Source organism: Ascaphus truei, chromosome 9, assembly GCF_040206685.1.
Source record: "Ascaphus truei isolate aAscTru1 chromosome 9, aAscTru1.hap1, whole genome shotgun sequence".
NCBI lineage: Eukaryota > Metazoa > Chordata > Amphibia > Anura > Ascaphidae > Ascaphus > Ascaphus truei.
The window spans coordinates 44547247-44562905 of NC_134491.1; the positions used below are offsets into that span (position 1 = coordinate 44547247).

The 15659-nt window shown below is 43.4% G+C and overlaps 1 protein-coding gene across 6 annotated transcripts in view; it reads right to left on the minus strand.

The window, feature by feature from the left end:
• Window positions 1-15659, minus strand: part of SPATA7 (spermatogenesis associated 7) — an 87918-nt gene that overhangs the window by 54185 nt on the left and 18074 nt on the right. For 3 of the 6 annotated variants that reach the window (XM_075614599.1, XM_075614594.1, XM_075614593.1), the window contains exons 2-4: window positions 13788-13862; window positions 12829-12921; window positions 11042-11089 (exon numbers count right to left, since the gene is read on the minus strand). In XM_075614599.1, the coding sequence (XP_075470714.1) occupies window positions 11042-11089; window positions 12829-12921; window positions 13788-13862 (216 nt within the window). The remainder of the gene's footprint in view (window positions 1-11041; window positions 11090-12828; window positions 12922-13787; window positions 13863-15659) is intronic. The other 3 variants (XM_075614598.1, XM_075614595.1, XM_075614597.1) reach the window with 3 other exon arrangements.

Genomic DNA, 15659 nt, shown 5'->3' on the forward strand with positions numbered 1-15659 from the left:
ACGTCCCCTTCAAAAAAATGAACTCCCTAAGAAACTTACATTTCCAGTCTTCCTTTCAGGCGATAAGTTCAAGACTTCTACCGCCGCTTTCATTAACTCAGGAGCTGGAGGAAACTTCGTGGATCTTGAATTCGCCAAAGTAAACAGTATACCACTAGTGAGAAAGAAGGTTCCCATCGCACTCGTCGGTATCGATGGACGTCCTCTTACCCCGGCCCACATCTCCTTAGAGACGGCTCCCTTGCTTCTGTCTTCACATCTGCACAAGGAGACCTTAGTTCTCGATGCCATTCACGCTCCTGGGATACCCATCACCCTTGGTCTTCCTTGGCTACAGCTTAACAATCCTCTCATTGACTGGACTGCCTCCGCTCCCATTTCCTGGAGGCCGAGGTCAGGCGAGACTCATCAACTGCTGGCCAATACCTCTGTTCCCGAAGTTATTCTACCTTCCGTTTACCATCAATTCCGGGACGTTTTCAATAAGGTACAGTCAGACCTCTTGCCGCCACACAGGACTTACGATTGTCCAATCGATCTAGTTCCTGGTTACTCCCTACCCAAGTCCAAGACCTACCCCTTGTCGCTACCAGAATCTCACGCTATGGATGAATATATCCAGGAGAATCTCAAGAAAGGCTTTATTCGTCACTCCAATTCCCCAGCAGGGGCTGGGTTTTTCTTCGTCAAGAAAAAGGACGGGTCGTTGAAGCCTTGCATCGACTACAGGGGTTTAAACCAGATAACTATTAAAAATCGTTACCCCCTTCCCCTTATTACCGAACTGTTCGATAAATTACAGGGGGCCAAGATTTTTTCCAAGTTGGATCTGCGTGGTGCCTATAACCTGGTGCGCATCAAGAAGGGGGATGAATGGAAGACGGCCTTCAACACGCGTAGTGGACACTACGAATATCTGGTAATGCCTTTCGGCTTATGTAATGCTCCCGCTGCTTCCAGGATTTCATCAACGACGTCTTTCGTAAGGTACTCAATATTTTTATTATTGTATACTTGGATGATATCCTGATTTTTTCCAAAGATCTCCAGGACCATATACGCCACACCTCCTACGTCCTTTCCCGTCTCCGTGAACACCATTTGTACGCCAAACTGGAGAAGTGCACCTTTCATACGACCTCTACTCCGTTCCTGTGGTATATCATTTCCGATGAGGGGTTTATGATGGACTCCGGTAAACTTCAAGCAGTCACTGAATGGCCAAGACCCAATTCTCTCAAGGCCATACAACGTTTTTTAGGGTTCGCTAATTACTATCGTAAGTTTACACGGAGTTTTTCCACCATTGTGGCACCCCTCAGTGCGCTCACCAAAAAAGGAGCTGATCCTTCTGCTTGGTCATCTGAGGCCATCTCCGCCTTCGAGACACTCAAGGAAGCCTTTATATCCGCACCTATTCTCCGTCATCCCAACATCGAACTTCCTTCGTCCTGGAGGTCGACGCTTCTGATTGCGGCGCTGGTGCCGTTCTTTCCCAGAGATCCACGCCCCAAGATAAGTTACATCCCTGTGCATATTTTTCCAAGAAATTTTCGTCTGCCGAGAGGAATTATGACGTGGGTAACAGGGAACTTCTGGCCGTGAAGATGGCTCTTCAAGAGTGGAGACACCTGCTGGAGGGGTCAAAAGAGCCATTTAATATTCTCACGGACCACAAAAACCTGCTTTACATAGAGAACGCTCGACGCCTTGGTCCACGACAGGCTCGTTGGGCTCTGTTTTTTTCTCGATTCGATTTTCACCTGTCCTATATCCCCGGGACCAAGAACGTAAAGGCAGACGCACTCTCCCAAATACATTCTTCTGAAGAGAGGCCAGAGGAGTTGTTGGAGACTATCCTTCCACATGAGAGGATTCTCGCCACGTCTACATTCAAGAATCTTGACAAGATTTTGCACTCCCAGAGACGCATTCCCAAGGACTTGGTCGTTCCCGACAACAAACTCTTTGTACCATCCAAATTTGTTCCAGAGGTCCTGTCTTGGGGTCACACCTCTAAATCTGCAGGTCATCCAGGTTTTAAGAAGACTACTGATCTCATTCGTTGGAATTTCTGGTGGCCAAGGATGTCTCAAGATATTCTCCGTCAAAAGCCTCAGGGTTTTCTGTTACCCCTTCCAGTTCCCGACCGCCCCATGTCCCACATTTCTATGGACTTCATCGTGGAGTTGCCCAAGTCCAGATGAATGAACACTATCTTGGTGGTCGTGGACAGGTTCTCGAAGATGTCCCATTTCATTCCACTTAAAGGATTACCCACCTCCCCCGCCCTTGCTGATATCTTTACGGAGCAGATTTTCTGGATTCATGGGATCCCTTCGTCCATTGTTTCTGACAGAGGTTCTCAGTTCGTATCCAAATTTTGGAGAGCTTTCACGAAGAGATTGGGCATCTCTTCTTCCTTCTCTTCCGCCTATCATCCTCAGTCCAATGGACAAACGGAGAGAATCAATCAATCCCTGGAGAAGTACCTGAGATGTTTTATATCCGATTTCCAGGATGATTGGGCTCAACTCCTCTCTTGGGCAGAGTATGCCATCAATTCTGCAAAAAACGAGTTCACCCGGGAGTCTCCCTTCTTTATAAATTATGGGTTCCACCCTCCCTGTCTTCCCATCCCCAACATTCCTTCTGGAGTACCAGCCGTAGATGAACGCATTTCTTCCCTCCAAACCGCATGGTCCAGGATTCAGTCTACCCTTCTCAACTCCTCCCGCAGATCGAAACTACAGGCCGATCGTCGTCGTCGTTCGGCGCCCAGTTACAAACCAGGGGATTTGGTATGGCTCTCCTCTAGGAATATCCACCTCAAGGTACCATCTCCTAAACTGGCACCTAAGTTCCTGGGACCCTTCCCTATTTGTGAACAAATCAATCCTGTGGCATTCCGGCTCCAACTACCACCCAGTATGAAGATTCCCAATGTCTTTCATGTGTCCCTCTTAAAACCATTCATCTCCAGTCACTTCTTTCCGGATCAGACTCGTAAACCGGATCCCATTACTGTACAAAATAACGAGGAATACGAAGTTCACTCTCTTTTGGATTCTCGCCTATCCAGGGGTCAGCTCCAGTTCTTGGTGCAGTGGAAGGGCTTTGGCCCTGAAGAGAGATCCTGGGTACCTTAAAAGGACATTCATGCCCCGGCCCTTCTTAAGTCCTTCAGGAAAAAGTTTCCAGAGAAACCGTTCTTGGACCGTCCTGAAGCCGTTCCTGAAGAGGGGGGTACTGTCAGGAATCGGCGTTCTCCTCGCTTCCCACACAGAGCACTCCCTCTCCGCAGGGAGCCCCTGGACACACAAAACAATCCTGCCTTACCGGCCTCCACGGCTCCTCGCCCCTGCCGTCGTCGCGGAATCACTCCCCTCGGCGATTCCTCTGCTCAGCGCCGGGCGCGCCCACGCCCTCCTGCACGCACACCTACACGCACGCCAGCCCCAGACGTTATGTGCATGCATTCCCAGCTTACAGAGCACACGCCTAACAGAGTACTTTTAACCACTGCTCCTGCAGTGAGGCGTCGCCCCCAAGCATCACACAGTTCCATGCAAATCAAGGATTACACTCAGCTGGGCTGTAACACCTCCCTCCTATCAGGGAAGACTCCTTGCAGTCCTCCAGGCCTGTCCCCTTTTCCCATTGGCCTGCCCAGCTTTATTATGCCTGTGCTTCCCATCACTCGTCGCTCGACAGTCTCTGTATGGAAGTACTTCTGGATTCTCTCAGTGTTTTCACAGGTTCTGACGTGGCTTGTACGACTACCCCCTCTGGCTCTCGATCTCGGCACCCCTTGGACAACGCTCACTCTGGTAACCCCTTGAACACGGCTTGGACTACGACCTATCTCCACTCTCCACTCCCTGACCTCGGCAAGGCATTCATCACTATCTCTACAACCGGTACCGGCAAGTATTGTCTACCTTACTACACCTGGCCTGGCAACGCTTCATACCACACTCCGGACACGCTCCCTTTGCTGCGGGTGCGTGTATTACCACTTCCCCCTTCAGCTCAGGGGACGGGTCTGGTCTGCGGGCAGCACCGGCGCAACAGAAGTGCAGCATAAGAGGCATGAGACTATGTACGTATGTATGTACGTATGTATGGCATGCATGTACCTACGTATTCCTGTTTGCATACACTCCTTTGCAATGAAGTGGGATTATATATGGTATTTCCCATGAGGATGTATTCCTTCATGCTTTTATAATTCATTATTTATTTATACTTTCAGTCTATGCATTTATTATTGTATGAGAATACACAGCACGGGTAGTAATAAACAGTCTATAGCAGTCTGGACTTGCAATATCATTTTTAAATACAGTTTTAATGTGACCAATAGAGATTAATTTAGTAAAATAATAATAATAAAAAACAGGGAACTCTTTGCTTTCTTCTTCGGATATATAGGTGAAGGATTAATTCCTTGCACTGCCTAAAAGAAAAAGGCTAATGTATAGGCTTACATAAACTAGGCCCCCCTCCCTCCCCATACACTGTGCTTGGTTAGTCTGCATAGTACAATGTTATCTACAGGGAATGGGAAACTAAAATAGAATTGGCTGAAAGTTTCTTTCCATATCAATCATTAACAACAATTACATCATAGAGTTGTATGGGTGAGTGATGTGCATGGAATATTATCTCTCGTGAAATTCAGCGCACTTTATTTGTATGGGATGAGGACACAGGAGGTTGGGGACATCTGATGAAGGAGCTATGTAGTCTCAGAAAGCTTATTCACGAGAAACGACTGTTCGATCGATATGTTGGTTCATTAAAAGGTACCACAAATGATGACATGGTCATAAATCTCAGACAAGAATTCGTATTCTGTATTACAAATCGTAATGTTTAAACCGCGTCTATAAAAAGTGACAAACTGCCCGGATTGTACTTGCTTTAGATATGGAAGCGTCAAGCCCAACAGGATCAAAAGTCAAAACCTCTGCTATTCAGGGCAGCAGCTCTAGCACTGAACTAAAGCAGATGCTGGGATACTCCATTGTCACATATCTTCTCAGGTGTCTCAGATGTGCTCCTTTTTGTGCACAAGGAACATTGGACTGGCAGCTAGGAAGTGCAGGGGGTCTGCGTATAAAGGAAGCTAGGGGGAGGGAGCTACGGGTGTGATCAGCACAGCTCAAACGTATGCTGTGACAATAGCCTTTCCCAGCATCTGGTTTAGTTCAATGTTAGGGCTGCTGCCTGGAATAGCAGAGGTATCGGGCCCAGAACCCACAACACCGGCACTTCCTTTATCACAGGGTTTATTAGACTTGTCAATATTGGAGATACACAAACACCAGATAAAAGGCCCCACAGTCAGGCTATAGATTATTCTATCTTTCCATCCATCATTGGAGATACAATTTGTTTGGCGGTTAGGCCCATGCAGACCTTTTTCCCGGATGATTGGACCTTATCTTTGGACTACCTGCCGGTGGTATACAGGTCCTGGACGGGGACTATATACACAGTTTCTCTCCTATGAATTTCATTTTTAATGATTCTGTAAGTGCATATCGCACCACTCTTAGATGTTATATTAAATAATTGTATACTCTATTACACCAGGAAGCGTGCGCTTTTCTTTTTTGTACACACACACACCTAAATTGGAAGTCGTCCTTCTTTCAATCCGATCGGAAAGGGCTCTTTTGACACAAATCGGAGCGACTAGTACTATATATCCCCCATAGTGTAAGTATTTATTAAGTAACATGATATCCTTCAAGGTCGCATGTGTGCCCCCAAAAGACGGAGGGGACAGAGCGGAGATAGATTCTCCAGCCCCCTCAGGTCAGCGGCTTAATACCGGCGCACTGGTGAACACTGTCCTGCTCCTCTTCTTACACGGGGGAGCGGAGGGGGCAGTACAGTATAAGCAGTGCACTGTCATTAGGCAGCGGGAAGAAGCTAAGAGCCACACTAGCAACATCTCTACACCCTCTGCACTGGGGCTAGAGGGCGGTTAAGGGGCCAGAGTCCCGGGCTGCCCGTTGCCCACCACTGTTCTATAGACATTTTTATTTCCCTATACATTTTGAAATGTCAAGTTTTGGCTTTACATTTTTCCTTTTAGATTGTATTATCATCTATGAATATACAAATTATTCTTAAGTGTACGCATTTCAGCAACCGTGTGAATTATTTAGAGTAAACACCTCTGCTCTAGACTTGTAAAAAACACAGTTTGCATTACAAAACGGCCAAATAAATGATTTCCATTACGGAAACACCAAGTGTCATACGGATCTCCCAAGCCTCTTAATGAATATATGAGGGAACTTTTAGAATGAAGGACTATCTATTAGGACATGGAAGCTTTGTTAACAATCTTTTTTTTATGTCATGTCAATGGCGGTGATCATTATTTCTGCATTACATAAGAAATTAGCATTATTTTATTTTAATGTAAATTACTACTGCACCGGTTGCATTCAGAGGACCAAATAGTTTACTACTATTATTTCACAATAGCGGCCTAACGTCCATTCTAAAAGGGTTCAGAATTAGTTCAAACAAAGAAGCAGCTGTAGCACCAGGTTGAGATCCCATAGAGGATCGGGGGTCGTAAACATAGGCCTAATCCCAGACACTGCTTTGATAAATCTAGAGATCATAGGATCGAAGGCAAGCATTTTATGATGGAATGCACCCAAATGTGGACACTTGGACCTTAAGAGATGCTGGTTTTAACCCCTTTCCGGAATCCTTGTTGAAGATAGCCCAGTATTAAGAATTTCTAGCTGCAAGGGTCTATCTTTGGTAATTTACACGAACGTAAAACTGGATGCAATAATAAATGCTAGAAGTCACCAAGTGTCAATATAACTTCATTGGGGGAACCCTGTGCCCTTAATCAAATCCTTTCAAGTTCCACGCCGTTAATCTGAGCAATTGAAGATTGGGGAAGCAAAGAGGACCCATAGTCAATAATGAGGCGACGGTCAGAAGAACCCACGGATCCTGTACTGACAAGTTCTTTAAGTCCACAAACCATGTCTTTCTGGGCCAATGCAGGGCTATTAGAACCTGAGCCCGGTCTCTTGATTTTGTGCGTTACTCGCTGAAGCAGAGGGAATGGGGGGGAAATGTGAGAGATGGAAATCCCAAGTGATCGAGAAAGCATCCCTGGCTATGGATTTCAGGTCGTTCCATACCGACACATACGCCTGTCCTTTCTTGTTGACAGCTGGTGCAATGAGGTCGATCACCCCCCATTGCTAAACTAATAAGGCTTTGGTCCCGCTGCGTCCGGCGGTGCGTGCGGCCGCGGGCCACCAGCCCCTATCCTCCAGTCTGGAGGTCCCCGCTGGCTCCTTCCGGCGTGGCTGACTGCGTGCTGTGACGCGTCAGCCAGCCGGAGCTACAAGGAGCTTGTGGTTTCGGTGAGTGTCGAATCACGTGACATGCAAGGGAACGGATTGGATCCCAGCAGCCAATCCAATTCCCCCCCCTTTGCTCCGATCCCTCCCCCTCCGATTTCTCCCTTCTGCTCCTCCGATCCCCCTTCCGATTCTCCCCCTTCTCCGATCCCCCCCCCCTGTGTGTGTATGAGTGCCTGTGTGTGTGTGAGTGTGTGTGAGTGCCTGCGTGTGTCCTTCCCTCTGTGCTGTTCGCCCCTGGGACTCCTAGCTTCAGAGTGCGAGGGGCTCCGGGAGTGAGGGACCGACAGGGGGTGGGTACGACAGCACAAGAGCCCTCCGTTCAAACCACGCCCCCCCACTCAAACCACGCCCCCCCCGCTTCGGCTCCCGCTCCCTTCAGACCAGGTAGCGGTCAATTGCCTCTCAGCATGCTGCCTGCATGCTGTGCGGGCGCACTGACTGAGGGAGCGGGGCCTTAGCCTTACTGATCGAACATTTTCCTGTCTAGTTTCTATTCTCCTGGGTGAATTAAATTCCTGCTGAGAAAGTCGGCTTCGTCATTTCTGACCCTAAAATGAAGCTGCAGAGATACATGGAATATTTTTCTCCGCCCAGTGTAGGATGCTGGAGGCTTCTGAAAGAACTCTCTGATGCCTTGTTCCCCCTTGTCGGTTTATATATGCTATTGTGGTGACGTTGTCGGAAAGGATCCATAAAGGTGAACCCCTCAACGAGGCTTGAAGACCTTGGTGTCAAATATCGCTCGAACTTCCAATACATTAATTTGCATACATCTTTCTTGATGTAACCAGCGTTCTTGGATCACCTGATCTTGACACATTATGCCCCCAAGCCGAGCGTCTTACGTCGGTGTGCAATACTGTAAAGACAGGGGGTATCAAATATTTACCCTTTTGCAAGTTGCTGACTGAGGTCCACCTTTGTAGACTTCAATGTCCTTAGTAGAACTCTGAACAGGAAAAGTTCCAGCTGATTTTATTTTAGCGCCAAAAAAGGCCTGGTCCCGAACCCCCAGCTCTTCTCTGGTGTCCTCAATATGCATCATCAATCTCATATTCTTAATGATCTTATCTATAGTGTCCATCTTAATGGAAATCCGTGTCCGCTTGGGTCTCTTCCTCTGACGAGGAATCCCCAAGTTCTGAGACATGTGCCTGTTCTGAATAATCAATGAAACGGTCAGACTGCAAATCCAATGAAGTCTGTGATCTGGGTGTTTTTTTACAGACCCTGAGACTGTTTTATCAACAGATTGCTGGAGGGAAGTTTTCATCCAGTCAATGAAGGTAGTTAAAGCTGCAGTTCAGTCTTTTTTTTTTTTTTTTTTTTACATTTATTTTTTTACTTCAATAGTTCCATGTGTGCAATCTCTAATTACCTAAAGAACTGTATAGCTGCAGGTCAATTCGTTCTCCATGTATTGATAGGTCGAAATTTGGTGACATATTAAAAGCTGGGATTTGTTTATATTCTGCTTGTCTGTCAGTGGAAGCTCATGAATATTCATGAGCAGTCCTGCACTGACATGTGCTAGAGGGAGGGCAGGGCTGACAAAGGGGTGTGCCAGGGCTTGTGACAGGACATGAAGGGGCAGTGCCTTAGCAAATGGCTGTTAAAATAGAATACAAGAAAATTGGTCTTTCAAAGTTGTTTTTTTTAAAACAGAAAATGCTAAAAGTATTTTTTCTTACTACAGAACTGATTTATTTAAAAAAAACACACATGCAGGATATTGACTGAACTGCAGCTTTAACTGGGTTGAATTTTCTTCCTCAGACATCATAAGTTTTGCACAGATTGCATTAAGAAGAAGTAGGTAGCAGAACATTTGGCATCATACTCTGCACAATATTGAGCCTTAGAAACAGTTTTTCTAGGCTTGAGAACTTCAGCCTGCTCTGTCTTCTGGTCTCCTGAAACTGTAGAAGGAACAGACATGCTGCTAGCCTATCAATAAAGGAATAACTAACGCATGCTTTATAAATACCTGGCGACCAGAACCAGTTTCCTCCCTAGTGGGGAATGGACCCTTAGCGCAATAAAAATAAGAAAGACACGCTCTGCGTCATGACATCATCAGCCGATGCGCTGGGTCGTGACATCCCTGCACTTACGCTCCACAGAGGGGAAAGACAGCTAGCAGCGCTGTATGCGACTGGCAATCACATTACCACAGCGGCATCAATGTGGCCGTCGGGAAAAAACTAAAAGTGTCCGGGAAGCCGACGCCCTCTCTCCAGCTGAGGTAGGACAAGAATAACTGACCTAAGGTGGATATCTCCCCCTCATCTAGTGGTCACAAAAAATGCTCATCTTACCAGCTGTGGAGGAGGAGCTATTCCATTAGTATTTGGCTGCCATAGCGGAAACCGCCGGCTCGCCATGAATACCGCTATGATGTTGTTCGTATACACAAAGTAGTTTCTAAACCAGAGTGAAAACCCGAGCAGAGTGTGGACAGTAACTGGAAAGCAAATTTGCATGGTATTGTGTACGTAATCTGGATTTTGGCCATGGAGCATACCAATTGCCTAATTAAAGACATGGTCAAATAATGAAGCAGTGCTTTGCCCAGTGATTCCCAACTAGGGTTCCTCCAAACTAAAAAGGTTGGGAGTCACTGGCTTAGCTAGTCCATTCATTTGCTTTCACAGCTTTGCACCATTTGGTAAATATGAACAAGGACCCCTATTTACCAAGAAGTGCTATTCCACAAGACATCTTCCGGCATCAGGTCACATTACAGCCCATTGAGTTGCATCTTCCAGCCCTGGAAGGGGCCGGGTGGGACAGCATCGCTAAGTAATATGGGCCAGAATCTCTTTAGAGAACTTGTTTTTTTATAATAACATCTAGTTTTTTAACCCATTCCGTCAGAAAGGCTTAGGGCAATAAAATGGTTATGCAGCATGTGATTTACCTACTAACCTCAATTTTCATCATTAAGACAATGAAAAAAAAGTGATGTTTTTACTTCAGACCCCTAAACCCGTATGTAATAATGTATATATTCCCATGGTAATGGGAACAAATGTCTTTATTCATTCTGTACTCCAAATTATCTTCTCTGCCACAATTCAATTCTCTGAACTTCAGAACATTGGCTGCAAAGTACTGAAACCTTGTCAGCATTGTAGGGGACAGGGTGATACTTTATCTCATGTGCACTGCGGGCAGGTTACTGCCAGGTATATTTTAGCCATGACAGGATGATGTAGGAGTGGCGCTGTGGTTTAAGCACTAACTAGGAACATCCCAGTCTGACTGCCAAATCCTACCGACCGTAGAAAATCCATGTGTTCCCTTTAAACATTCAATACGACAAAGTTAAAATGTTAACACTTTTTAATTGTACCAGTATTGTTCTACTGTGTACAGCGTTATTTACAGTGGCAGCTCAACATACAAACAATATACCACATTACTCAGAGGCAGCTCTGCATGAAAACCTCACAGCTGCATTTAGCACAAACCCCCCTCATCAGATTTAGCATACCATTATACCATTGTTGGGACAATGAGGAACAGCTCAGAGTCTATACGGCAGATATGTATATATATATATCTTAGCTTTGGTGATCTTGCAACAGTACAGTGGTGACAGGGTAGTAAGTTATACTTACATTTAATACTCCTGAGCATACTCCTTGGTACTGAAGAGTCCACTGCAGCTGAAAATTGAAAAACAAAGGGAACAACAGTGATATTAAAAATGAATCACCATTGCATAGAACCATAATATATGTATGTGAAAGTCGACAGAGGTGATCTGTGATACACATGGGGGAGATTGCAGAGAGATTTAACATTCACAAAATATCCAATGACCTTTGAGAATCCCTGCAGGACATTCTGTTTAACCCCTTCACTACGAGAGGTGCAAGCAGAACACTGCACAGGTGATACAATGTTTCTAGCATGAAACCATTTATTCCTTCTTTATTGTTCTTTAGAGCAGCTACCCGACAACTTTTGATGTACAACAGGTACATGATGCGTTAGCAGACACCCATCAAATTTACAGGCTGCAGAATGATCCCCACCATACCCTTCTCAGACCAATTAAAGCAGCAATACTACTTTATAACTTTTTTCTTTTCTTATTATTTTATATGTAAAGCTTGTGACAATGTGTAATTCTACACATTCTTACATAAGCTGGCAATCGTTTGGTGCTCCTCTTATAAATCTGTCAAAATCCTAATTGTGTGCCTAACATAATGGCTGCTTCAGTCAGTGTAACTCAGCAACTACAATATATTCTTCTTGTATTACTAAGGTAACATTATCTATTGTTACAGTTTACAGCTCAAACTGCTGGGAACATTTGCAACAAATTATCCCAAACAGGAAAGTGTTGCAAAGATCTTGCACTGCTTGCGAGGTACCTGCTATAGAAATCAAAGGATGCTTTAAAACTCATTAAAAATGGCAATAAGAGTTGAATCAAAACAAAAAAAGTCCCCATTATCTAACCCTACAAAACTGATATATTTATTTAAAAAAAAGTCACATGTTTTGTTTCATTAAATTCATATTGGAAGATATTTAGGGCTGAATGGGTTAAAGAAATTCTAAATAGATGAACTGCTCTTCTGACTAAGACCATCAGTGTTTAATCTGGCATACTCATGTTTAGCCAAGATTATTAGGAATATCATAGGTAGAGATTAGAGAGACTGCATTATTTTTAACATTTGATCTTTCCAGATTCCACGAGCATTAAAACCAGAAACATCTATTTATGCAAACTGGAAATTTAAGATAAAAATAAAGATAAAAATAATAGTAATAATAATAGTAATAATAATAGTAGTAATAATAATAATACATTTGCATTACACTTAGATAACATTGTTACATAGTAAAAGTCTTATCTAGTATTGGCACATTTCAGAAGCCTTGTCTTATTACCTTGAAATATATGAAATATAACAAGGCATCATATTAAAGATCCGATACCAAAGTACCATTATGTTTTTCTGTACCAAAACCATTGAGTGTCATATCTTTGCTATGTTTCATCAATCACATAACAATTTTAATTGTTGAATTCACTCACATCTATAAAAGGTCATCAAATAAGAATTAATTATCAAAGTCCTCCCTGATGCACATAAAACGCATTACTGTCAAGGTCCAAGAACCTAAATGAGAGATTTAGGAAACCTCACTTAAATCTCAAACTAAAGATGCTACAAATGAATTTCCCACTGGGCAAAGCTCATTCTGTGTGAGGTCTGAGAGAAAACCAGAACACTTTCCTTCGGAAAATATTACATGCATCACTTTTGGCCTCTTTCACGGTTTAAATGACATGACTTTTTTTAAATGTGATTTAAACCAGGCACCGAGCAAACAGAAGTGGCATGTTGCCATGGGGTTCATTAACATGCACAGACAGTTTTACCTTTGGCTGTCAGGATTTTATTGTAGTGAATAACCATGTGGTCCCGGATCTGGTACTGGTCACTTAGTCTGCTATTGGAGCCAGTGCAAAAGGCAATAAACAGCAAGACACACTTGGTTGTTACACACTGCAAGGAGTATACAGGAGCAGCCAATATGCATGATACACAAGAGAATGAACAGACAACAACATAATTTCACATCGTGGCAACAAGGCTACTATAGGCCCTAAACTGCTTAAAGAAAGCAGGGGAGATGTACATTTCGCTCTATTAGAATCCAATGACCCAGATGAATATGAAAAGCCTAAACCGACAAAATGACAAGTGTAAAGAAAAGACTGATCTGTAAAAAGCGGACTGCTATGAGGAGATTTCATGCTAAAAATGAACGAGAGCCCCTTCCAGTGAGTAAATATTCCTTCACCAGCATCACTGTCTATATATTGTACATCAGGAAGGATTATCTTCCATGGCCAGCACGCCACTACATGGTCATAAACCATTGCACAGCAAAATCAAACCAATACATTCATGAAACCCGCTTGGTATATCTCCGAAATAGTGACGTCTAAAATACAATAGTTGTGATTTTCCTCTTAGTAGCACTAGATTTGTATTTACAAGTCTACAGTTTACTTCTGTTTTAGAGAAAAGGGACCAAATTATCGGATATTAATACATCTTGAAAATATATTGTAAAGAGCATCAATCCTTTATTTCCCACAATGAAGCCTTCCTTGGATTTCTAGTGCACTGTACAGTGACCATCATACTGCTGCTGCTTGGACAAGGACAGTGTTGTAGATTAATTGCCTTTAGCTACTGTTTTGGAAATAGGATTGTATCACCAGGGCTGTGAGCAGAGAAGCAGAGCCACAATACACACGAGTCACAGCTGAGGCCACTTTTACCACTGACTACGGATTTAATAAAAATGCAAACACCCCTCATTACTTACCATTGCTCTTAGTACTTAAATGTCCCTTAAATGGGCTTGATATTCCATATCTGGGAACGGTCGGAGCCCTGCTCACTTAAATAAAAAAAAACATAACAAATAAAGCTCACAGGCAAAATACACAGCAGTACATGTCTTTTTAAAGAGGATGGCAGATGCAAGCCCCTGCAGGGTCAGTTTTTTATGAACCAAGTACTTGATTTAACCTATGTAATGCCAGACCTTGCTGTATAGAGAATAGCTGCAGGTCTGTCTAGAGTTGATAATATCAGACAGGCAAGAAGCAACTCACAAATAAAGCTCTTACATACATAATAGGCGAGTACTAGATTTAATAATTAAAAAAAAAATATCTAGGATATAAATTCCCCTTCGTATCTAGAGAGTTGTATGATTACATCTGGGTGTGAGACTACATCTGATTGGAGAGGAAACTATGCATGATCAAGCTACAGAATTTAAGAGAATTAAAATACAAAAATGTTGCTATTTAAATCATATATATTCACTGGCATGTCAAGGGTAAAGTGAGAACGTAAAAGAGACCTAATCTGGAATATTTTGGTTTCTTTAGGATTATAATTCCATAATGTATACTATTTTATTATTAGTCTGATATTTACAGAAATCAGAATGCAAAAATTGAAGATCAAATACATCAAATCACTAAATATTGTGCAGCCTCACCCAGAATAAAGATCCTACGGCCCTCTGATGTCAGCTCCAGGAAACGTACATTATTATAATCCATTTTACTGAGCAGTAAGTAACAGGGGTATGTGGATGAAACTCTAACCATTAGACAGAACAGATATGACCTAAGCATTGTGTAGCAGGCACACCGAGGTGTGTCTTTTGAAAGCACAGTCTGCAACTTGGAATTTTGGTGTACTGTAGGTGTTCTTAGCACATATTCTCACCTTTAGTTAGGGAATACACCTATTTGTTGATACCCAATATAATTACATAGTACACGCGGTTGAAAAAAAGACATGCATCCATGGAGTTAAACCTATGATATATTTAATTGGCCGAGATATTCATCCTATAATCATTTATATTATTTCAGAGAAAGGTAAAAAAAAAAAAAACAACTCTATTGAAACATTTCCCAATTCTGTCTCTGTGTGTTTGGTGATGCGTTCATAAGCTTCGTGTTACACAGCTCGAATAATCAAGGGATTTGACCACTTAGGGCCTCATGCAGAGAGCAGCGGTGGAATTAATTGGAGAAAGTAAAAAATAGTACCTTTTTTTGCGTGATTTATTCTCCATATGCAGAAAGGTCATAAAACTGCATTTAAAATCCTGTCTGCATATGGAGAGTTTCAACCGGCGATATGAGCACTGTTGAAACCTGTTGTAAAAAAATCGCGTTTTTTTTTTTCCTCCCCCACCGGCCGGCGAGCTCCAGCTTCTTGCCAACTTTTGTTGGCGAAGCAAAATGTTGAAAATCGCGCCAGTTTTTTGGCGCGAACAGCCGCTAGATGGCGTTCGCGCCTCTCTGAATACGGCCGTTTTCAACACTGGAGAGATTTAGGTTCTCGCCAGGCGCGCGGCGAGATTTGCAAATAAAAAAAAAATGGCGCTTCTTTCAAAACTCGCCATTACCTGCCTTTCTAAAGGCAGATTTCGGCAAAAATTGGCGCTTTTCCCGATAACGCTGCTCTCTGCATGAGGCCCTTAGTCTGCGAAAAGTCCTCCTGAATGCAGCACAGCATATTATAAAGGAACTTTGCCTCATTTGTTAATATAATGAGACACTCTTGAAAACAGAACCACTGATTTTTAACAGCACTTCAATCACTGGCTGCAACCCCTCTATTTATAGAATCTGCGAGATTAATTTAACTAGAGGAAACACATAATTCC